Source organism: Lycorma delicatula, chromosome 7, assembly GCF_047948215.1.
Source record: "Lycorma delicatula isolate Av1 chromosome 7, ASM4794821v1, whole genome shotgun sequence".
Classification (NCBI taxonomy): Eukaryota; Metazoa; Arthropoda; class Insecta; order Hemiptera; family Fulgoridae; genus Lycorma; species Lycorma delicatula.
The window spans coordinates 9,868,345-9,895,283 of record NC_134461.1 but is presented as its reverse complement, the minus strand read 5'-3'; the positions used below and the strand labels follow the sequence as shown (position 1 = coordinate 9,895,283).

At 30.5% G+C, this 26,939-nt stretch overlaps 1 protein-coding gene across 2 annotated transcripts in view; it reads left to right on the top strand.

Moving 5' to 3' along the window:
* LOC142327727 (tripeptidyl-peptidase 2-like) overlaps positions 1 to 23,772 on the top strand; it is a 147,632-nt gene extending 123,860 nt beyond the window's left edge. The window contains exons 5-7 of one of the 2 annotated variants that reach the window (XM_075371013.1): positions 1,988 to 2,118; positions 15,733 to 15,861; positions 21,798 to 23,772. In XM_075371013.1, coding sequence (XP_075227128.1) covers positions 1,988 to 2,118; positions 15,733 to 15,740 — 139 coding nt within the window. In that variant the 3' untranslated portion in view covers positions 15,741 to 15,861; positions 21,798 to 23,772. The remainder of the gene's footprint in view (positions 1 to 1,987; positions 2,119 to 15,732; positions 15,862 to 21,797) is intronic. The other variant, XM_075371014.1, reaches the window with a different exon arrangement.
* Positions 23,773 to 26,939: the final 3,167 nt, after the last annotated feature.

Sequence of the window (26,939 nt, the reverse complement as noted above, 5' to 3'; positions counted from 1 at the left end):
CTTGATTTCAGACTATGCCAGTTTAACAACTTATTTTTTTCTTCTGTTATTGCCTCTTCATATCTTTGTTATTGCATCTCCAATCCTAGTCCTCTTTGATGTAGTCCCCTTATGACTACAAACACTTTACTTGCTGAAAACATCTTTTGTGGTCCTCTTTTGGAATTGTTACTAGCCTTCTGTTAAGTTCATCACTATATCCTGCCGGCTGACAAATGGTATTATCTGTGATTTTGTGAGTGTGTAGAACATTCAGAAATCATAGGGAGCCTTTCAGAAATCTGGTTAGTAAGGAGCCTGGAGATCTAAGGAACTCTCTCCCTGACCAAGAAATCCTAGATCAGATGTGACAAATGCTGGGTATGTCATCATGATGCAATTGTAACTTGTGTGATACTACAGGTTTAGTTTTGCGCTGAACCTCTAGATAGTACTGTTTGTTGAAAGTTGGCTTCTGGTGTGTATTAGTGATGCACAACCCCAGTAATAAAAAAAAAACTATTATTACTTTTATCTAGATCTTGGGAACATCCTCCGGGACAACTTAACGTTGGTTTCCGGGCCAAACCCATACATCCAAAATTCAACACCAGTTATCATGGTGTTAAATTAGGATCATCATTGCTGCTTCACTCCATTTTGCCCTACATATGTCAATATTAATTTCTTTTTGTTCAAGTGAAGGGGCATTTGCCACACATTTTGTGGTTGTTCTATATACATAGCTAAATTGCATTATAAAATCATGTATACAGAACTATCACTAATTCCAAATGTCATTTGCAATTTTTCATTCAGCCAGCTGATGATTTTGGATCACTTAATTGGTGTTTCACTTCAGTTGAGAAATCCAATTTATCCAATAAAGCCGGTGCACCCCAAACCAGGAAACTATTTCCATTTTCTTATACATGGATCCATGTCTATCACTGTAAGTGGCTATCATTTATTGTCTATTTTACTGTTGATTTTGAAGGTGGTTTGACATCCACCTACATGGTAAGTGAGTGTTATCCATCATTATGTTCAAATTCAGTGGAAGAATTAGAAAAATTTTGTCCATTAGTCATTTTTTGAAGTCATTGTTATTCATCTGCCTGTGGTAACCTCTCTTTAATCTTTCACTAGCTGTAAAGTATAATTGTGATTTGAGCAAAAATATGACTTCTGATCCAATATATACAAATAGAATCTATTGATTTGAAGACTAATATACTCCATCCATTTTATCTACATTTTCCAAAAGTTAACGCAAGATTCCTTGAATCCAAAATGACGGTGTTGATTTATAAGCTTTAAAATTAATGTGATCATTGATAATGTAAAATATGAAGTGAAAATGTGTAATTCAGTGTCACAAGAACATTTTTTTTTTTATTACGTGTAAATTTTTTTTCTAGACCTCTAAAACAAGTAAAAAATAGAACATTTCCAATTTTTTTATTCAAATTCAACTTTAAAAATTTGCATTTCATTAAAACTTAACTGTTGGTGGAATATATAAATATTTATTAATTTTCTTTTTTTTTAGGAAAACAATTTAAATTTTTTGTCTTAATAAAAACATTAATTAGGTTTTTAATTTTTAAAGGCTTTAATTTAAGAAAGGCTTATTATTAATAGTAAGAAAATTCAGCTGAATTGAATTTTTTTTTTTTATTCTTGTAACAAAGTTGTTATTGCGCTTTTTTTTATGTTTCTCAGCCAATATTTACTGCAACTAAGAATATTTCATTTCTGTATTGTAAGTCCACTATAGTTGCTTAATTTCATTAATACTTAAGATAAGGATTTTTGTACCATTTACTCAAAAATTTTACTGAGAATTAATGAATTAGATTTAGACATATACAAAACAGAACAATAGTTTATTTAAGATAAAGTTTGTTATAACTGCTAGTTTGCTTTAACTGTACCAAGCTAAAAGAATGTAATCATTATTGGACAAGTATTTTTTTTCAGTAACTGGTTAATTTCTTATTTACAGGAGACTGGGAGAACTGATGAATGAAGTAATTGATAAATACGGTACTGTTTGGGTAGCTTCTGCTGGTAATCATGGACCTGCCCTTAGTACTATTAGCAGCCCTCCATTCATCAATGCACACAACATAATAGGTTAGCTGTATTTTTGTTTTTCTTATGTTTACTGATTTTTGTTTTTGTAAAATGTTGGGTATCAATAGCTCTTAATTTAAAAAAAAAATGAATTTGAATATCTTATTAAACATCATAAAACACTACTTTTAAGTATAACCTACATATTCTTTTGTTTTAACTGTTTATTAAAAAAGATCTGTCGCTTCTGTATACAGGCTATTGCTGGGAAAAACTCTTTTCAGGCTGGTTTATTGGTTGAGTTTCAAAAACTTGCAAGTTTGTTCCCTGTGAATTTCTCAGAGTAATATCATTCAGTTGTCCTCCTGTAACTTTTTATTTTGTGTCTGTAAGATAATATATTTTGATAAAAATATATTTCAAACAATTTTGAAATAATATATTCTAAATGATGTTCAGCAAATCTTTTGCAATTTGGGATCTTGACTTTATCATCTGTTATTCTTAAACTTGAGCCAAAGTTTATGTCTTGCTTAGTTAAAAGTGTTTGTCATCTGAGCTCATTGTGCAAATAATTGGAACCGTAGTAATTTTTAAAATCTTAATATTCTGATTACTTATGAGGTTTATAGGTGGCTACGTACTAATATAAAGTAAGTTTGAATTAATTTTATGTTGAGCAAGTGAAAAGGGAAGTATAAAGTAAGTTGTTAAACATCTAGGTATACTTTAAGTCATCAAAAAACATTAAAGGTAAATTAAAAAATGTCAAAACAATATCTGAGCTAGATCAGAATCCTTTTATTAAAAATAAATATTTGATTAATCATGTAATTACTGAGGTCAATAAATTGCAATTGCATATAAAATTTTTTGCTCTTTAAAATATGTTTTTATTTTTTGTGAGTGTAGCATAATGCTGAATCTTGTTGGATTTGTTTCTGTACCTTTGTGCACTGAATTATGATTTATTCATCATTTTTCAATATAACATCCTCTGGTGCTCATGTGTAGCCTGTAGAATGTAAAATATCTTCGACTGTTTTTTTCCTTGGATTGTTGGATAAGGGTTGATAGTCACTCATTGGAAAACATTATCTTTGCAGTCACCTTCTTTCGTGTTATTAGTGATGTGTGGATCACATAAGCTTATTTGTACATTACAGCATTAAGAGCTACGTTCTAGGTGCTTGGTGATCTGTTCATGCAGTCTGCAGTGAATAGTTGTCACATGTACATTTTTCTCCATTGGCTACTAATTCTTGATTTATTTCCTCACAGTAAAGTCAATTTTACTTTTAATTTTTAATAACCTATGAAGAAGTTTTTTTCTTTGATCACACTTTTTTCTTTTAGGAAAAAAGGAATCAGCTTCATTAAATTGCTTTTAAATAGCATTTGCTGTACCAAAATCACAATTAAAAGCTATTTATGTATTATTCTGGTTTACTGTTAAAGAAAACCAAAACTTTGCGTTTTTCCCAAAACTTTGAAAATTGCATCCTTGCACATGCACAAGCTATAGAAAATTTAAAACTGTGATTAATAACAATGCCCTGAATAAATTTTGACAAAATACTATTTAATACTCACTAATTACTAAATCAAAGGACTGTAATTTCACATTACTCTGACGACTACATAGTGTGGTCCGTGGGTGTAGCTACAATATATAGAGAAACAAAAACATTTCCTATGTTTTTGATGTTAGGATTAATTTGCATGCAAATGTTTACAATCAGGTAATAAACTAGCTTTTTTAAATTGATTTTTGACTCAAAAGCTTGATTTGTCATTATGATTGAAATGATGAGGTATGAGGTTAATATTAATTTTTTTTCATAACTATGACTAATTTTTTTTCTATGCAGTTACAGTAATTCCATTTATTCAGTTGTTCTATATATATATAGCTTTAAGAGTTAAGCTTTTTTGTCATTAGTAAAATTTAGACGTATAATCAAATTTTATTTTCATATTCATTAAATATCTCAGTTATTGGTTTAAATAAATTCACTGATTTATTAGTTCTTCTTTACATTTCATTTGTGTAAAATCTGCAACATTGTCGATAACATTTATTGCTTTTATAAAAAAAATTATATTTAATAAAAAATGAATGTTCACTAACACCTTTATAAAAGTTAACGTCATAATTTCTTTTCCTGGTAATTATGTAACACTGTATTTTCACAAGGTAAAATTGTTTATAGAAAAGGTGCATGTTGTTTTGGCAGTACAATGAAAAGTTGTGGATATAGCCTAAAATGTAAGCCTGTAAAACTGAATTACACATGTTTCCACAATACTTGCTTCTGGTCTGTCCTGTACATTTTCATATCTTACATTGTACACAGTAAACACTTAATATGTCAAGAGTATTTTACCTTTGTCCATCATCCCTCTGTGTTCATAGTATTATGTAAATGTAAATTTTGATTACATTTTTGTGGGAAAATATTCAGTTATTATTAACTAACAGATTAAAGGAATCATTAAAAATAAATTATTTGATTATAAGAGAATGAACAAATCATATGGGGAAGTGATATCATATCTGTAAGTGATGATGGACAATTGGATCAAGTAGTTCATGGATATGCATTGTTATCAGAAAAGCTTGTTTTTTCCATGTGCTAGTGTATGAGGTGTGATGGAAAGTTTTAAGACAGGTATCATCAGCGAAATTGTTTTGTCTTTAAATCATCATGAAAAGATCACCATAATATCTCTGTTCAATAGAGATTGGCATCCTAGTTGAGTGAAGACATGTTTCCAGTTCTCAGTGAATTGATTTCACAAATTGAATAAAAAAACAGAACGATGAGTTTGCAACAAATTTTATTTGAAAATTGGGAAATCAGCTTTGGAGATTTATGAACTCTTAAAAACAGCTTTTGGGGATAAATTCTGAACTGACCAAATGTTTTAATCTGGTTCAAAAGTTTCAAAGATGGCCATGAACCATTTGAAGATGACCCTCGGTTCAGTTGGCCTTTTACTTCAAAAACCAACAAAAACATTGTGGAAATTCATAATTTAATGTGCTCTGACTATAGACTTAGAATTAGGGAGATGACTGATGAACTAAATTTAAGTCTATGCAGTTCAGTCAATTTCAACTGAAGATTTGAACATGCATCAATTGTCCACAAAATTCATTTTGAATTTTTATCGGACCAGCAGAAACAACACAGAGTTGAACTGCCCTAAGAATTGATTAATCAGGTCGAAACTGACCCAGATTTGTTAAATAAGATAATTACATGGCAACAAGTCATGAGTTTCTCAATATAACTCAGAAACAAAGGTACAATCACTGCAGTCGAAAGATCCAAGTTTGCTATGACCAAAAAATGCATAAAAAAGTTGTTCAAATGTGAAGATTATGTTAGGGGTCTTCTTCGATTCTGCAGTCAATGTTTATCACAAATTTGTTTCTAAGAAGCAGACAGTTTACCAGAATTACTATAAAAGTGTCGTTCAGCATTTGTGCGAAAAGAAAATGCCTGGACTCTGGCAAATCAAGCATTAGATCTTCAACCACCACAATGCACTAGCTCACTGTACTTTCCAATAGCAGAATTTTTGGCCAAATTCCTGTGCTTCTTCAACCCTCCTATTCCCCTGATTTAGCCCCTGCCAACTTCTATCTGCTTCCTAAAGTGAAATTTTCATTAAAACGATTTGACTCAGTTGAATTTCTTCAATTGAATCAATGACATTTCTTCCAAAAGAAACACCGCATTGGAATTTGTGCGGTCAGTCAAAAGGGGGCTGCTTTGAAGGAGATCCATCACAATAGTCTGTAAGTATTGCCAGTCTTAAAACGTTTTAATCACACTAAATGTAATAAGACCTATGTTATTTATTACCAGTGTTTCATCTAATGGCTAGTTCATAACCTTTTTTTTATTCTAATAAAGCATCAGGAATTCCTTTTCTTCATTTATGGACTTTTTATCAACCTCTGATAATTGCATATTAAATATATTATTCTTTTATTGATATTAATTTTCCAAAGGATTGACTGAAAAACTAATTGTTAAACTAATACTTAGTTCTCTTGTTTAGATTGTTTTATTGTGACATATCATCACTTGCTTAAAAAAATATCCAAATAACACTCTTGCTCAGTGTACCGGTTCAAAAGTCTAAAGCATTTTGTTTTGGGCACTTTTGGTTCCCTACTTGGAAATATTTATATAAATTAGTAGACAAACTTTAGAGGGCCTTGGCTTTTCTTTAACCAAGGTTTTAAATTACTAATAAATCATGTCTTCTTTTGATTGGTGACAGTGTATATAATGCACTTTCTCTTTTACCAAGAACTTACTACACTACCAGTCCCGTTGGTAAACAGAGTAAAAATGTCACTTGTGGGGGTAAATATCAGTTTTATTTTGGTGGGCTTTACATAGTAACATGTATCAGTAATATACTTAGCTTATTGAACAAAACAATAGAAAACCACTTTCTCTGGTAAGCTGCAAGTGGATCTGGTTATTCTGAGAATGGTATGTCATTTTTGGGAGCAGTTGATGTCAATTTGCCTTTGACCGATTATGGTATCTAATTTATACTTTCCAAACATGGTCTCTAATCCGATTTCTTTCAATGGTACAGATAAGTGATTTTTTTTGCAAAATAAATGTAAGTGTACTTCAATGAAATAAGTTGGGGTATTATTAATAATAATTTAATCTTTGGTTTGACAATTTATGTAGAAATTACCTTGTTTTGTGAATAAGATTCCGTTGGTTAATTTGATAATTTTGGTGATGAAGCACATGTATGTACTTATAAATCTGTTTGACAGATGTTTCTTTATTAAAGGGCCTTGTAAAAAACTGGGATTCCTTACATTGAAACTTTGCATCAAACAATAGTGGTTGAACAAATTATTTATCAAATTATTTTGTACTACCATTATTATCATATCAATCTCTTGCCTTAGAACACCAGTGAAAGTATCTGCATAACTATTTTTATTATGAAGAAATGCAGTTAAGGTGGGTTATAGTTGCTATGGAAGCATTCAGATTTTATCAAGAAAAGTGAAGATATTGTATCTGTAAGAATAGAAAAGTAATAGTAATATCTTTCATTACTTTTATATAGGTCATCAAAAAAGTTTGCAGCAATTTAAATAAATCGTATTTCAGAAACTACTAGAGCTTATCAAACGAGTATTTTTTTCTTAAATTTACAAACTCAAAAAGTTTCTTTACATACCTTAGAATGTTTCAATATGAGCTCTGTTGGTTGCTGTGCAAACATTCAGCCGATAATTGACTTCTGCCCAGGTCTGCTGGTTTGTCACAGGCATAACTGTGGCAATAGCAGCGGTGATCTGTTGTCTTAAATGTTGTACATCCCTGATCTTTTCACTGTAGACAATGTATTTAACCTTTTCCCATCACAATGATCCGCGGTTGATTAGCGCTCCGCGAATAATGTTGGTATCTGATTGCCTCCCTTCATAGTCTTATGCTACCCTCTTGTGAAAAAATTTCAAAAAATTACAGTATATTAAAGAGATTTAACAGATTCTGACAAAAAAGAACCGTTACGATTGGATATTTTTTATGCCTTTAACAATAAAAAAATTGAAACAATACAAAAATTACGATAATTTAATTGCAGAATTTTTTTGCGCATTTCTACCGTGTTTTTTATTAGCGAAAAATTTTTTTTTTTGCTTTGTGTTTATGAAACATTGTTTGCTGATTTTAAAAATAATTCTTTCAAGCAAATCGGTTGAAAATTGGGCAAAATGTGATGAAAATCCATGTCATAAATCACAGATTAGTAACATGTTAGTATAAGTGAAAATAGATTCAGAAAACTACGTTTTATAAAAATCTCCACCAGTCAAAAGGCTATTCAGATTGACAAAAAACCATTTTTACTGTGTACTCTTATTCATTACGAATCGATGTGTGTTACATGTTTACCAATATCATTTGTCAGAAAAGATATTTATAGACCTCAAGTAAAAGTGACGTATTTATTATGTGTTTCAATACATCGATATGTTGCTAGTAAGATAAACTATTTTTGTAAATAATAAATAAATCCGTAATCCTCATAGCAATTATAATATACAAGTCACACACACACCAGCACATTTCTGAGAAAAAAATGGTCATATTCTTTCTAGTCTAAATAAAACATTTTACATCGTATAAATGTCGTTCAAATTGTGTAATAAAACTGATTCCTTTGTGAATATAAAAAAAAATAACCGACTTAGATCCCATATAAAATGATTTTGTAACAGCGTTTTAAAACTGATGCCGCACATACCCAGTTCCAAGGCTACATGATCTGAAAAGGTTAACATATCCTCATAGAAAAAAATCTAGGGGTGTCAAATATGTGCTTCTCAGAGGCCAAAACACAGGACTGGCCCTACCAATCCAACAATTAGGGAATCTTTCATTGAGAGTGCGTCAAACGCCTAGGCTAAAGTGTGGAGGCACACCATCTTGTTGAAATATTATAGCAACATTACATTCTTGTTCAATTTGGTCAACTTGCAGGAAAATGTACAGCTGTAGCATTTCTAAATAAACATTCCCTGTGATAGTAGGCTCATGAAAAAAGAATGAGCCAGTCACACAATTGTACATCAAATTGCACCAAATGTTTATTTTTTGGGAGTCTCTGACATACTCAATAATTTCATTGGGTTGCTGAGATCCATATATCCTATAATTATGCTGGTTGACACAACCACTGATATGGAAAGTCGCTTCATCCATAAACATAACATGTTTTAAAAATGTTTCATCATCATCAGTGTTATTAATTAAGCATTTTTACTTGTGAATTCAACATGTTTAGGATGATCTGTAGGTTTAATTTGATGTTTAAGCTGAATTTTTTAAGAATGAAGATGTAAACACTTGTGCAACACATTTTGAATAGTTGTCTTTAGAATTCCTAACTGTAAACTTTATCTAGAAATTGGTTTTTTAGGGCCTCTTAAACAACTTTCATGTGTATGCTCAACTGCTTCGTCACTTGTTTTGAGCCGTCCAGGGAAATGTTTCATTTCCATGTTGCCTTTCTTTTTCCTGTTTAGCCTCCGGTAACTACCGTTTAGATAATTCTTTAGAGGATGATATGTCATACTGGAAAGTCCATTGAAAAGTTATAACTTTATGCTCTGCAAACCACAAAATGCACTGTGCTTTCTGCTGAACTGTTGCCATTGCACTGACTGACAGCACAGAGCCATTGTGCCGTTGTTTGCATCAGCTCAAGGTCATGGCTGGTCATGTTTAAAAAAACTTGATATCCTGATATTTTTCTCAATTACACAGGGAGATATGATTTTGTGTAATTTATTGCAGCAACCTTTTTCAATGACCCTGTATTTCACATCTGTTGCAATAGAATTAATTTTGTCAAATGCTATCGGTGCAATTTATTTTATACATGAATAATGGTGTTTGTATACTGTATGAGTGGTGTTTGTTTATTACATAACTTTCATATTTTATCTCTTTAATTTTATTTATTTTCAGTTAATTGTAAGAAAAGCCTAATAAAATATTTCTTTTAATACAGTTAGTTACTTTTATGTTAATCCGTACATTCATGTAATAATCTGAAAAAATAGTTTGGAAAGCCCTTAAATTAATCTTTGAAGTCTGTAAGATATATGTTTGAAACTACAGAGTACAGTGTTAATATTCAAAATACATTTCATAGGGTTTAGTACACATCTTTACCTTTTTTGTTTTGAATTGGTAAGTACAAACCATATTCATAAAGTAAGAGCCATTTAGTCATTAAGAAAAATTAACTTGTGAGGAAAGGACTTTAGTTAACAGCTTTAGTTTACTACATATCTACTTCACTTTTTCATGTAATTGCCATTCAGTTCTAAGCATTTTTCTTAACGTTGCACCAGTTTCTTTAACCCCTCTGCGTAGAATTTCACTGCTTGGGAATTGAACCAGTTGACAATGACATTGAGCTCCTTGTCATTTTCAAACCGTTGTCCTCCAAATGCATTTTTCAAATGCAGGAAGAGGAAGTAGTCGCTAGGTGCAAGGTTGGGACTATATTGAGAGTGGTCAAAAAGTTCCCAACGAAAATCTTGACTCTTCTTTAAGGCACTGGTTTGAGGACGCGCATTGTCGTGGAGGATTATGCCGGACAATAATTTCCCGCATCGTTGATTTTGGATCACATATCTCAGTTTGGTGAGCGATTCACAGTACACATCAGCTGTAATTGTTGATCCACATTCTATGAAATCAACCAATATGATGCCCTTTTTGTCCCAAAAAAACAGTAGCCAACATTTTTCAACTTGAGTACGGAGATTACTTAAATGTTTTTGGTTTTGGGGAACTTGAATGGCGCCAGTGCATTGACTGTTTTGATTTTGCATTGGTGTAGGATATCCACGTCTCTTCACCCGTAACAATGTGGGAAAACAAATTATCTCCATCTTGTTGGTAGCAGTCCAAAAATGTTTGTCCACTGCACATTCTTTTGCTCTGTGTTGGTCGATGAGCATTTTTGGTACGTACCTTGCACACAATTTTTGATATCCAAGCTATTCTGTGACAGTTGTGTAGATAGAGGTGTGTCCAACATGCAGAAATTCATCAGCCAGAGTACTAATCATCAATTGCCGATCACATCATAGTTTTCAGTTCACTTGTTCAACGATTTCATCAGTCTGAATATTGGGCTTGTCACTCCGTTCTTCATCATACACATTTGTGCGGCCATTTTTAAAGTCTCGACACCATTGTCTAACCTTTCCTTCACATTACTGCAGGTCCAATACACTAGGCACAACTCCCGATGAATTTCAGTAGCTGAAGATCATTTTGCACACAAAAATCGAATCAAGTGTGTACTTCACAACTGGTGGGAGAAACAATTGTCATGGACATTGTGATCTGCACTCACTGACAGGCAAATGACTACTGAATCAAAACAACTGCAGTGGCTTCGTAAATAGCCGATAGATGAGCCTGTATCCATGAAACTATTTTCAGACCCACTAATATTTAAATATAAGCCGATGGCCCTTACTTTATGGATATATATATATCGATATATATATGGATATATATATATATATATATACCGTATATTTCAGTCCCCCTACTTGAAACTTTGTTGAAGTTCTTTATAAAAAAGAAAATTGAAATTGTTGAGCTTTTCCAAATTTTGGTTGACCTTTTATTCTTCTAGCCAAATTTTTCTTAGTTTGTGTAGGTTATTCATATTATTTATGGTTTATTTATCTAAACTATATTCTTGTCTTTATTTTTAAAGATAAAAATTGGTAAAAACATATACACTAGAAGCAGTAGGAAATCATAAGCTCTACTGTTTAGCTTTTTCAAAACTATTACAGTATTTAAGATATGATAGAGCCATTTTGTCTGCTTATTTCCATGTTGCATTGGTTGAATTTGTGGTAAAATACAAGGGAAAATAAAATGTAAACGGGATTTTAAAAAAAAAAAAAAAAATTATTGAAAAATAAAAGGCAAATGTAATTTATTTTTCTACATAGATTCCTGCTTTAAAAATACATTTTTCCCAGCAAGAAGGAAGGTTTTTTATCATAGCATCATAGAATGAAGCTGGTTGCATCAGGAGCCAATTGCGCACGAATCTCTCCAAGCCCTCATCATCTTCAAATCATTGCCCTCCTAGAGCTTCTTTAAGCGGCCCAAACAAATGAAAATCTCAGGGCGGTAGGTCTGGGCTGTAGGAAGGATGATCAAGTTGAGAGTCCAGTGCACTTCTTTTAGTTTTGAGACTGTTAGAGCTGCAGTATGGGGCCTGGCATTGTCATGGAGGAGGATGGCCTCTCGAATCAATTGGTTTCATCTGTTACAGTGATATGCAGTCTCACCTCATTCATTAGCTCGCAGTAGTAAGTAGTCTTGATTGTGCGTCGCTCATGCATAAAATCTATGAGCAAAATGCCTCGCAAGTCGAAAAAAATGGTTGAAAGAACCTTGCCAGCTGACAGTCAAGTCTTGGCTTTCACTGGGGCTGCCTCCCCTTTCCTCTGCCACTCCTTACTGGCTTGTTTTGACTGGGGAGTGTAGTGGTGGACCCACGTTTCATTGCAGGTGACGATTTGACTCAACAATGCATCACCTTTGATCGCAACCGTGCTGTAAGCTTCGGATAGACCTCCAAATGTCTCAACTTCTGATCTGTGGTCAAAAGGCGAGGGGGCCTGTTTGATACACACTTTATGGAAGTTTTATTATTTTAGAATTATTTTACCGTTTTATTAAAGAAAATTCCGGGCGATTTCTTAACACAGGCGTTTTTTTGCCCCCCCCCCCCCAAAAAAAAAACTATGGAACTATGGAACAATTTTTCACACTTGTACTAAAAATTTTAATAATAAATTAAAATGATAATTCAATTTATAATTCGTTTTTTAAAGGATTTATCTATTTGAACTAATAAAGTTTTTATTTTATTTCTATATTTTGAATTTCAGGACACTGTACATTTTCAAATCTAATAAATAACATTGTACATGTAATAATGTACACGTATTATATGATCTCTGCTATGGGACCAGAGTATCAGAAATACTTGGAAAATGGTGGAAAAAACGCTTAACCACATTACAACTTGTACAGTATCTTTTTTTTATTTGTATTTCTTTTATTTTTCTAAAATAAGGAAACTAATTAATCATTTAAATAGTTATTATTATTATCTTTTAGCATCAAATAATGGGCAGGCAGGAGTAGGTTTTGTGATGAACAAGAAGATAGGGAGGAGAGTGGAGTATTTCAAGACGCATAGATGCAAGTCTGCATTAAGCAGAAATAAAGATTAATAAATAGTATATGATTATACCATGCCATAATAATATTTTTAAATTTTGTGTAAATTTGTTAACTACGTTAACTGTATATAAATTATGAACATTTTTCAGAACAACTAATATAAACCATACTTTTCTAAATTTCCCTTTTATTATTACTACATTATAAAATAAACTCTACAAAATTTCTTAGTATAAATAATCAGCAGTTTAAAAAACTAACAATAACATACAGGAAATTAATGAAACTGAAAATTCAAATACCCTGGGGAGATTATTGAAGTCAACATCTCTCAAAAAGAAGCCATTATGGCCAAAATCAGTAAAATAGCTAGCCTATCGATTAACAAAGAACACTTGCGGTAAAAAATTAATATCACTCAATGTTAAACTATAGCAGTACTTTACAGTCATTTCATCGGAAGCTCTACTTCCAACCGAATGTCTGACATTTGACAAACTTCTAATCGACAAAAAAAACGAAGAATACTAAAAAAAAAGTCTTTCAGTCCATCAAAGACAGAAAAGAACACAATAATTAACTTTACATGAACATGGAGAAACTATCACATTTAATCAGAAAATTAAGAATCACCTTTTATGGTAATCTACAAAGAATGAACCCCCCTATTTATACACTTTAAAAATCTGACAGAAAAAGACATATTAGGAATGAAAATAACACATCAAGTCGTCAAAGAACATTTACTATGAGAAAGAATCGCAAAATACTTCAGGTTTCCAGGAGAAAAAAAAACCACTGAAGAAATATTTACCCGGACAGAAGAAAAAAGTAAAATACTGGAAAATAACGAAGGAGATATGGAAGAAAAAGAAACTGAAAAAGGGAAATAAATTGTACATAAAAGCAATTTGATTAACAGCAACATCAAAACTACAATTTAACCAAACACAAATCGTGTAAACCTATGAACCAAATACTGATAGTAATAGTTAGTTATTTACCCCTTAACAATTTTTGACAAAATAACTATTCGTCAACTACCTTGATAAAAATTGGCCTTCACAAAATAATTATTCATCCACATTTTGGCTTAAAAGTGTGACTGACAAAATAATTTATCATTATTAATTGTTTTATTCTGTTTGTTGATGGTTTACTGTTACATGCACGTGTATAGTTCCATTTTTACTCTAATTTAATGCTGAAGTGCTAATAGCACATTGTTTCTTTATTTTATGTCTTGTTTCCTATCATTCTGAAGAGCTGTTACTATGTATTTGTTTTCATAGTTTTGATTGCTCCGTACGTTGAGTTTGCGTTAATTTTATTATTTCTTTGTATAATCTATTAGAAAGAATATTTCAAAACGCATAGCGATAGAATCATTGTAATAAGGATAAAATCAAAACCTAAACCGACAACGATTGTTAACGTCTATATGCCTACAAGCGCCCATGATGATGAAGAGGTAGAGTGTGTATACGAAGAGATTGATGAAGCAATTAAACACTTAAAAGGAGATGAAAATTTAATAATAGTTGGAGATTGGAATGCAAGCATTGGAAAAGGCAAGGAAGGAAATATAGTAGGTGAATACGGGCTGGGCAAAAGGAATGAAAGAGGGGACAGACTTATAGAGTTTTGCACGAAGTATAATTTAGTAATTGCCAACACCCAATTTAAAAATCATAATAGAAGAATATACAATTGGAAAAAGTCAGGCGATACTGCAAGGTATCAGATAGATTATATCATGGTTAAGCAAAGATTTAGAAATCAACTCGTTGACTGCAAAACTTACCCTGGAGCAGACATTGATAGCGACCATAATTTGGTGATAATGAAATGTAGATTGGGGTTTAAAAACCTGAAGAAAAGGTGTCAGTTGAATCGGTGGAATTTAGAGAAGCTTGAGGAAGAGTAGGTAAAGAAGACTTTTGAGGAGGACATCGCAAGAGGTCTGAGTAAAAAAGATAAGGTAGAAAATGTAGAAGAAGAATGGGAGAATGTTAAAAAGGAAATTCTTAAATCAGCAGAAGCAAACTTAGGCGGAATAAAGAGAACTGGTAGAAAACCTTGGGTTTCAGACGATATATTGCAGCTGATGGATGAACATAGAAAATATAAGAATGATAGTGATGAAGAAAGTAAAAGGAACTATCGGCAATTAAGAAATGCTATAAACAGGAAGTGCAAACTGGCGAAAGAAGAGTGGATTAAAGAAAAGTGTTCAGAAGTGGAAAGAGAAATGAACATTGGTAAAATAGACGGAGCATACAGGAAAGTTAAGGAAAATTTTGGGGTACATAAATTAAAATCTAATAATGTGTTAAACAAAGATTTACACAAAATTTTAAAATATTAATACGGCATGGTATAATCATATACTATTTATTAATCTTTATTTCTACAGTAACCACAAGCTTATGGCTGCTTACATTTACTCATTGATGATAATGAATTTTGTAGCATAGTTGTAAAAATAGTTTTTGTAAAATGATATGCTTGACCAGTATTCAAGCCCAGACCTACTGATAAAAGTTAACTAATCTGCCATGGAGATCGGCATGAATCTATCCTTGTGTTTATATTTTTGGATATGCAATCTTTACTAAAAACAATTGTCACTTATTCTTAACAAATAACAATATCCACCTAAACTGAACCATACAACAGTACTGTTCTTTAATCACATCTTTTTTATCTTATAATTTGTTTTATTATTACTAATTTATTTTGCGATGACATAATATAATTATATAATGGTATTATTAAGTTCCAGTCAGAATAAAAAAAGATTATTTATCGAATAATAATTAGTTTTTCACATTTTTTTATAAGGTTTTTTCTTTTATCTTATTTAAAGGAGTCTGAGATCTCATTTAATGATGAAGTTTCACCGCAGATTAATCTTAACATGAAAACCACTGAATTTGAAATAAATGATTTACACACTGTGAAGACAGAAGAAAAGATGGAATTTTATCCGGGTCATGTAAGTATTTATAATTATTGGATATTATAACAAACATGAGTTAGTCTCTTGTTAATTTCATTTCTGTGTGTGTATGCGCGCATGCATGTGTTCTGTTATAAAAAAAAATTATTTTTAATTCTCTTTCTATTTAATTAATATCGACTTATTAAGTTGTGTGTGAATGATAAATGGTTAACATTTGAGGGCAAAAGTGTTGTTTTTAAACTTCAGTGATATCTGAAATGCATGTATTTTAACTTTTTGATAGAGTTCTGATTTTAATAAGCGCTGGGTAAACAGATGGTATTTGCAATCACTTGTCATATTTGAATATTTATCAAGTTAGTAATTAAAACCTAACTTGATTCAGATTCAACAGAGTTGTGACATTTAATTTTATTATTGAAGTGAGAATAAAATAAAATTTAATTCTGTATTTACATTAGGAAAAGTTAACATATTTACCATATTATTACAAATTATATTTTAAGTTAGCACTCTGTGGAGCTGATGCGGCAATACTAAAGAAATCATACTTAGTCACCTGATGCAAAATGTTGTCAATAATTTCAGTTTTTTGTTGTGAACGTTTGCCTTCAGTTATTGATAGTTATTTGAAATCAACTCGTTGACTGCAAAACTTACCCTGGAGCAGACATTGATAGCGACCATAATTTGGTGATAATGAAATGTAGATTGGGGTTTAAAAAAAGAAAAGGTGTCAGATGAATCGGTGGAATTTAGAGAAGCTTGAGGAAGAGGGGGTAAAGAAGATTTTTGAGGAGGACATCGCAAGAGGTCTGAGAAAAAAAGATAAGGTAGAAAATGTAGAAGAAGAATGGGAGAATGTTAAAAAGGAAATTCTTAAATCAGCAGAAGCAAACTTAGGCGGAATAAAGAGAACTGGTAGAAAACCTTGGGTTTCAGACGATATATTGCAGCTGATGGATGAACGTAGAAAATATAAGAATGCTAGTGATGAAGAAAGTAAAAGGAACTATCGGCAATTAAGAAATGCTACAAATAGGAAGTGCAAACTGGCGAAAGAAAAGTGGATTAAAGAAAAGTGTTCAGAAGTGGAAAGAGAAATGAACATTGGTAAAATAGACGGAGCATACAGGAAAGTTAAGGAAAATTTTGGGGTACATAAATTAAAATCTAATAATGTGTTAAACAAAGATGGTACACCAATATATAATACGAAAGGTAAAGTCGATAGATGGGTGGAATATATTGAAGAGTTATACGGAGGAGATGAATTAGAAAATTGTTTTATAGAGGAAGAAGAGGAAGTTGAGGAGGATGAAATGGGAGAAACAATACTGAGATCTGAATTTAAGAGAGCATTAAAAGATTTAAATGGCAGAAAGGCTCCTGGAATAGACGGAATACCTGTAGAATTACTGCGCAGTGCAGGTGAGGAAGCGATTGATAGATTATACAAACTGGTGTGTAATATTTATGAAAAAGGGGAATTTCCATCAGACTTCAAAAAAAGTGTTATAGTTATGATACCAAAGAAAGCAGGGGCAGATAAATGTGAAGAATATAGAACAATTAGTTTAACTAGTCATGCATCAAAAATCTTAACTAGAATTTTATACAGAAGAATTGAGAGGAGAGTGGAAGAAGTGTTAGGAGAAGACCAATTTGGTTTCAGAAAAAGTATAGGGACAAGGGAAGCAATTTTAGGCCTCAGATTAATAGTAGAAGGAAGATTAAAGAAAAACAAACCAACATACTTGGCGTTTATAGACCTAGAAAAGGCTTTCGATAACGTAGATTGGAATATAATGTTCAGAGTTTTAAAAAAATTAGGGTTCAAATACAGAGATAGAAGAACAATTGCTAACATGTACAGGAACCAAACAGCAACAATAACAATTGAAGAACATAAGAATGAAGCCCTAATAAGAAAGGGAGTCCGACAAGGATGTTCCCTATCTCCGTTACTTTTTAATCTTTACATGGAACTAGCAGTTAATGATGTTAAAGAACAATTTAGATTCGGAGTAACAGTACAAGGTGAAAAGATAAAGATGCTACGATTTGCTGATGATATAGTAATTCTAGCCGAGAGTAAAAAGGATTTAGAAGAAACAATGAATGGCATAGATGAAGTCCTACGCAAGGACTATCGCATGAAAATAAACAAGAACAAAACAAAAGTAATGAAATGTAGTAGAAATAACAAAGATGGACCGCTGAATGTGAAAATAGGAGGAGAAAAGATTATGGAGGTAGAAGAATTTTGTTATTTGGGAAGTAAAATTACTAAAGATGGACGAAGCAGGAGCGATATAAAATGCCAAATAGCACAAGCTAAACGAGCCTTCAGTAAGAAATATAATTTGTTTACATCAAAAATTAATTTAAATGTCAGGAAAAGATTTTTGAAAGTGTATGTTTGGAGTGTCGCTTTATATGGAAGTCAAACTTGGACAATCGGAATATCTGAGAAGAAAAGAATAGAAGCTTTTGAAATGTGGTGCTATAGGAGAATGTTAAAAATCAGATGGGTGGATAAAGTGACAAATGAAGAGGTATTGCGGCAAATAGATGAAGAAAGAAGCATTTGGAAAAATATAGTTAAAAGAAGAGACAGACTTATAGGCCACATACTAAGGCATCCTGGAATAGTCGCTTTAATATTGGAAGGACAGGTAGAAGGGAAAAATTGTGTAGGCAGGCCACGTTTGGAGTATGTAAAACAAATTGTTGGGGATGTAGGATGTAGAGGGTATACTGAAATGAAACGACTAGCACTAGATAGGGAATCTTGGAGAGCTGCATCAAACCAGTCAAATGACTGAAGACAAAAAAAAAAAAAATTGATAGTGCAATTTCAAAAATATGATAGTAGGCAGGGGGTTTTATATTTGTACAATATTATAATGTTTTAAAGTGTATATTTAAATATAATCATTTAAAACTTTTTCTAATTTTTGTAACCCTGTAACTTGGTTGCCCAAAGGGATAACACATGTTAGGTCTCTTACAAGATGCTAACCGTCTAATTAGAACCTGGACCATTCGAGGCTCAGGTCAACCCATGCAAGAATCCCAGAGCCAACTCAGGGGCACCTCAAGGTCTACCCCATGGCTGCAGACATCGCTTCGATTGCCATTCCCAATTTTCCAGGGGGACTGGTGTCCTAGACACCTGCAGATTTTGCTTCGGTGGCCATTTCCATCTCACCAGATGACTCCATATCCTAGACTCCCCCGCACTGTATGTTATTCTCATGGTTATGAGAATAATACTGAAAAATAATAGTTATAGTATTCAGGCTTTACAGAAATCTGAAAAAGGACCTAAATTACAAAAGGTAGAATAATGGGAACTATGGTAAATAAAGGACACACACCTTTGACCATGAAAAAATTCTTATTTTTTTGCAAGGTGCAGAAATATAATAATGAAGTAAAAGGATTAGTCTATTTTTTCCTTTCCTTAATGAGTATCTTTAATAAATAATTTCACCCACCTTGGGGGCAAAGTTAAGTTATATTTTAACTTACAAGGCAGCCAGGGCCTTGGGTGATGGTTTAAAAGCTTCTCTGGGATAAGATGAATGTATCCTGCAAATTTGAAAGTAATTGGTCAGTTGGTTCTCGCTTGATGCATTAACAACAGACAAACAATATGTATATATATATTGTTTCTGTATATGTATATCTTAGAAGAATCAGTTTCTTTTTTGTTATTGGATTTGTCTGTATTTCCCCTCTGTACTGATTATGTCAAAGACGAAAGTATAAAAAGTTTACCACCAAGAGTACAGAATTCAATAATGCCTCACCTTAAGTATGTTATTATATAAAAGCGCTTTCGAGGGTTTCCCTCATCATCAGTTAATAAAACATATTCTTTTTATAAATCACACATTAAAATTTAAAACTTATAGTTGTAAATATATAAAAACACATAGTCATAATAATTAAAAAGATTAAAAATTTTTTTAATCTTGCACATTGCAGCAACATATCAACAAACAGAATAAATAAAGTCAATTCATATTGACAAATTATTTCGTCAGTAGCACTTTTCAGCAAAAAAGCGGATGATAAATTATTTTATCAAGGGCAATTTTTATCAAGGTAGTTATTGACAAATTATATTGTCAAAAACCAGTAAGGGGGTTAAATAACTATATTAATATCAGAAAATTTACATGATTTATGTTTGGTTAAATTGTAGTTCTAATCTCGCTTGTTAGATCAAATTTTTTTTATATACATGTTATTTCACTTGCTCAGTTTCTTTTTCTTCCATATCTCCATCGTTTTCCAGTATTTTACTTTTTTCTTCTGTCCGGGTAAAAAATATTTCTTCCGTGGTTTTTGTTTTCCTGGAAACAGATATTTTGCAATTCTTTCTCACGTAAATGTTCTTTGTAGTCTTCCTGAATTATTTTCATTTCTTCTGTCTCTCTCAGTTTCTCTAGTCAGTTGTTATTATTTTTTAGGTTTTTAAAGTGTGCAAATAGTCTGTTAGGGTTCATTCTTTGTAGGGCTGTCAGATCATTCTCTGGTGTTTATAAGTATGAATCGTGTAGACCTATATTTAGAAAATTAATATCTTATTCGATTCTTGTGTTTCTATTTATGAATATGCAATCTTTGCTGAAAAAAAAAATTGTTAACTGAACCAGACAACAGTTCTGTTTTCGTATAACTAAACACAATACGTCAACTTACAAGTAAGGGACTTATTGTGATTCTGAATTACTGAATCATTTTAAACAAATCTTCCCACCAATTTATTTATAATACAATTAAATAATTTTCTTTTACAGAAACAACGTTCCTCTGTCGATAAATTTTCAAATAATACTAATTACAAAAAAGAAGCACAATTGAACTGCATTCTGAACAAAATATACATAAATGTATGCTCAAAATTAATTTTCATTACCGCCTTCAGAATTATGAATTGTCTTTTTATGATTTTTTTATGTTTATATATTTACATTAACATTATTTCATTTATTTTATATGAACAATTAATATAGACTTTAATCACTTCAATCTTTTTATCTTTTTTTATTTGTTGAGCTGATGCATCAATGCTAAAGTCATGCTGAGAGTCACCTGACAGAAAATGTTTTCAATGACTTCAGTCTCTTATTGTGAATTTTCACACTCAGTTATCGATAGTGGAGAAGTTTGATTTATAAACTTCAATCCTTTAAATAACCTAAAGGAAAAAATTGCAGCTAGACAAATTTGGGGAACAAGGAGGCCACTGTCCTCTGCTCACAGTAAAAGCTGCTAAAGTCCAAAATTATTGCAATTATTTGGAAGAACAATGTACAATCAGCAGCAAGTACTTTTGTGATAATCTAAAATATAAAGCGAAATAGAAGTAAACATCCTGGTTTTCTTTCAAAATGCCTTATTATTGTGCATGAAATGCTTGTTCCCATACAGCTCAAAACTATTCAAAAGTCAGGGTGGGATGTGTTACCACATCGGCCTTACATTCTAAACTTGCACCGATAAACTTTTGTTTGGTTGGTCCTTTCAAAGAGTTTTTATATGACACCGAGTTTATGACAATACGCCGGTCAAGATTGCAGTACAGAAATGTCTTAGACAATGAGGTGAAGAATTTTTTACTACTGGAATAACAAAGCTGACAAAAAATATGCGACAAATACTTAAGTGTCGCTGGGGATTATGTTGAAAAGTATTATTAGTTCCATTGTTATTGAATAAATAATTATCTTTCTACAGTCATTCATTTCTTTAATCATTGAACCCTTGTTTATTAATTTATGGTTTTATGAGAGAAAACAGTCTTTCTTCTGCAATGACCATTTTGTTACATTGAAATTTAAGTGGTGTAATTATAGAAGTTTAATAGTTTAATTTTGGAATAACCGTTTGTTGCATTGAACAATGATTGTTATTGTTTACATTTTTCTTTTATCAATGTTTTTTTTTTACAGATGTAAGTAATACCTGTGTCTACGTGGTTCCAGCAGCATCATCGTACCAACCGCTGTATTCATCTTCATTGCCGTTATTTATCGCTGCTATCATTATTAACATCTTCTTTGTCATCATCATCATTATAAACACCATAATCCAGTTTATAACGTAATCAGAAATATATCGATATGAAAGTGAAGATTGTCGTTTTCGGCACAGGAGGCCAATTAATAATATATTGACAAAGTGTTTTGTTTAGTAAGGTGTGTATACATATGCATGTAAAGTATATATATATTAGAAAAAAATAATGAAATAATAGATGTACAATTTCTCTTAATTAATTATTAATTATTGACTATTTATAGAATGACAACTACTAGAAGAAAAAAAATTGTAGTAAATAGGTAAAAAAAAACACACATGGAAAAACAAATTATGTACTTTAAAAAAAAAAATAAAAAAATGTTGTTCAGGCTGAGCCAGTTTGAATTAATAATAGGTAGGCCTGCATTATAAACTTGTTTATTTGAATTTGATGGTGCCAGGTCAAATTCGATTACTGTTGATTATGTAATTCTGTTCAGTAGAAAAAAATCGGATTGATTTATAAAATTTTTAAATTTACATCTGCATAATGTAAAATTATTGATTTTTTTTACAATCTAAGTTGTATTATAAAATTATGTTTAAAATTAGATGCATAAGATTAAATTTAGTATAGAATTTGCAAGATGGTTAAAAAAAAAATAGTGGATAAAATCCACTTAACATAATATTTTGTTTAATTAAGTTCTTAATATTAATTGTAGTAGTGTGTGAAAATTCTGGATTAAATAAATACAATCCAACCCAAGTTATATTTATAATTTTTTTTAATACGTGTGTATGCATATGTAGAAATCTACGATGTGGGAAATTTTAAGTTGTGGATAATAGATGATAAGAACAGTATTTATGAAATTCTCTGTTATAGAATGTAAAAAAATAAGTGTTATTTATGATTTAGATGTATTAGTTTATAAAATTGTAATATTATTATATAAAAAAAAATTACTGCCATATAATATCTGTGAACGTTTCCATTCGGGCTATCGCATTTGAATATTTTAATTATAATTGGATAATTGTTCGGTTCATCTTTGAAGAACATTTAAATAATTTTGTTGTAACATTTTAAAATCGCAGTAACTAGTAATAAAATACAGCCCTCGATGAGCATAATCTTCTAAAACTTTAAATACAGGTTCAATATTCTGCCTGATGTATGTAGATGAGCCTGATGACAATGTGTCAGTAAATGCTGTTGATTCTGCCGAAATGAGCCTTTGACTGCTTTTGATAAGTCTTGTTGTTCAAATATTTATCGAACATGGAAAGGAAGTTGTTTTTTAGATTTTACAGTAAATTGAATGATTTCTAATAAGAAACTATTTTCTTGTAAAATCATAATGTAATTGAAATAAAATTTTTAAAATAAAATATGGTTTCTGTTTATCATCAAAATTTTAATGACAGCTCATTAAATTTACTTTTTCTTTTAAAGAACAAAAATTGTTTTACTCCTTAGTCTTCTATCTTATATATCTATTAATATTTAAGAATTAACATGATTCACTCGGGGGAGAAAGCAGGGTAAATAAACTACTATATACTGTGATATTATAATTTTGAAATATATTTTGTAATGGATTGTTATGCGATGCAGTAATGTAGCATAAGGGTTGGAAGTAAATCTTGAACTGTGACTCGTGTTTGGTTCACATGGCCCACCTTTATTCAAATGTGTTATTGGTAGTCTATCTGTTAAATAATCTAAAAATGAGATTCTGGTAGTAGAAAGATAAAATATTCCAAATGAATAAAATAAATCTGTATTTAATCGGTGATATATGTTTTTTTTTATATTGAGTTTAAATATTTTTTAATATGTAATAATGTTGAAAATTCAGTATTTATACAAATATAGTCATTTTTCTTAATTTTTTTTTTTTTTTTATTAATTTTATTCCTAGTTCAGAAAAAAACCAATTAGTTTTTACTTTAATTTCTTTTTTGTGCATATTTTCTCCTTTTTTAAATCGATATCTAACTCTGTGATTATGTCTATAAATTTTATTAATAAAAATACAAGTATTTTAACACTGACTTCTAACCAAGCTAGGTAATTCCGTTTTATTTTTTTACAATTATCTCCAACAGGACAAAAACTAATTTTTAAAGATTTTTTACAGCAAATACCACATAACAATATCCTTATTGTACAATATACATGAATAAATTATGTTAAATGAATTCAAAGAGATTTTCTGATTTCTTTGTTTGTTTTAAAATAATTTCATAATGTAAACTGTAATTGTAAAATTGAAATACTAGATGGCGCTGAAGTTGTAAAAAAACGTGTTTTTTTGTTTTTTTCACCGGAAAAAATTGTTTTTCGTCTGTATTGCATTTGGAAAAGTCAATCTCAAAAAACAGACAACTTTTATTCAAACAATTTTCTTGTACGACTTAGCATTCCAGAGTTATAGAGTGCTACAATGACAACGCAGCAGTACTATTGTTACTGTAGCCGGGGAGATCGGCATTGTTCAACGACTAGACCGGTTTTGAACACTTGCCCAATTCACAGGTCAAGAATCTTAATAGTAACATTTTCACACTTTCACAAGCTACAGCTCCGAAACGGTAAGTTTGAAAAATAACTTTGAAACGACTGATTTGAAATGTTACTCGTTTAATTAAAACTCATAAATTGGAATTTTTTAATTTCAAAAAGGATCATATGGAAGTTAAAAAAAAAATAATACAAATTTCAGTCATAGACTCATTTCATTTTAAAAGTATAATTGTCATATAAATAAATATGTAGACTACAGTGATGGCAAAAATTTGACCTGCGTAATTAAATATATAATTATGTTGTAATTATATAAATAACGAGATAACCATTGTTTTATTAAATGTCATACATAAATGCTATTGTGTGTAAGATATTTTCTACTACTTTTTTTGTGTTAAAAGTTTATGTTTCTTATGGTATTCTATTTTGTAATAGGTTCAATTCAGTTTAATTTTGTTAAAGGATGTGACATGTAAATAGAGATAATATAGTTATGTAAATAACTAGAAGCCGTTTCTCTTTTATTTGGTATTTTCTAAATATTGATATAAACATAAAAGGTATCAACCGCAATGTATTATTAATTATTTATAAATGCATAGAACACGTGCAGTATGTCATAAATATTTTAAGATTAAATTTAAGTAATTCTTCTAATCTTTCTTGAACAATTTTAACTATTCCTCACCTGAATTGATATAAAATAATTTTTATTTTTTTAGTATATTAATTTGAAGTAAAATTAAGATGTTCATTAAGTAGTAAATAAAAAATCAAATAAAACAATTCTTGTTCTCTTATCTATCATGATGATCTAAGTTCGTGAATTTTTTTTTTAGATAAATAAAGTAATAAATAAATCCAAAAAGCTGTAAAAATTGAATATATGAACTGTATTTTATTATAGAATTAAATAGCTTATTGTGAGTTATATTTTGGTGTAGTTAGGTTATTCAAAACTACTTTGGAGCTAGGCTTTATCGTTTCATGTATTTTTATTCGGTGATCCTGTATGTTTATTTTTATTTGAGCTAAGATTTCAGAGTATTAAAAATAACTTTAATTTTTCTTAAGCACACACTTCACACACTGGGATATGTTTACCTAGGACAAATTTTTTATTATTATTATTTCTTACATGTTAACGATTATATAATGTGGATTGTACTTTTAACATATACATTTTTGTTTGTTATTACACCTTTTTTTTAAATACAGTTCTTTATTTTTGTTTTTAAATGTTTACAATAAAGCATATGAAATATGTTGTGGCTGCTGCTACTCTGCCTTTTTTCTCACTCTGATCATTTTTCATAAGCAATACAGATATATACAGCTATTATGTATGATAGTATGTAGATTTCTATGTTTATTTATAAGTTATTAAAAATTAAACTTTGCTTCTGTAATTAATGAACTATGTTATGTAAAAATTGATATTTATTTCTTTATATGTCGTAAAAGTAAAAATAAAAACTTTTTCACAAACTTAATTTTTAAAAATTTACAACTATGAATTTACATTTGTTAAATTAATTAACAGATTACCGTATATATATATATATATTTTTAGTAATTTTTCATTGAAAAATAATTAAAAATACATTTTTATTAAATATATATACATAATTTTTTTTTTGTTTTTTTAAATTATTTATTATATTAAAATATAATTGTATAAAAAAAAAAAATTCTTTTAATAAATTGTTTATAAAATTAAACACAATTTTATTATCATTATACCTTCTTCTAAAAAAAAATATTTTTATTAAAATTAAGAATGTTTATTATTTTGATTTAAAAAAATAAGTTAATGTAAAATATTTTTTTTTTTACTTAACCGTTCATTGATGTATGTAAAAACTCAATGTTTGAGTCACATGATTTAACAATGAAAATTTAAATATATCAAATTTCCATCTCTGATGCACCAGTATATACGAGACCTGACTTAGTACTGTCTGACTACTGTTTGTTTTAATCTCTGCAGACACTAAAACATGTTCATTCAGAAAGCACTTTAGTCTACAGCGAGAGGATTTCAATTTTTACGTCAGAGATGACAAAAGATGATATATCAAAATGGCACGTAATTGGTTAATACAAATTGTTATTAAAACAAAATGAAATCAAACCGTTTTTGAAATAGCTCAGGTGATGAACAAGAGAAAAAATATTAAAAATAAAAAAAACTTGACTGCCAAAAAAAACGTCGCTGACAAACATTGCCCTTTAATATAAGATAAATTACTAATAAAGGATAATAAATCGGTTCAGCCATTCAGCCGCTATGGTGGAATAAACATACATACGTACACCCTAAATTCATTACACTCCTTTTTGGGCAGTTGTATAAAAAATGGGCCTTACGGAAGAGATTGTAGTTTAAGCAAGGGGAAGCTGCACAAACTGTGGAAAAGTAATGTTTTATGTATGGTGGATCAAAAAGGACTACGAGCTGCTGTCATCAAGTCAAACAACCGATTTAATCTTTGCTGTCAAAAAATGGAAATTTTAAGCTAAAAATAGTGAGCAG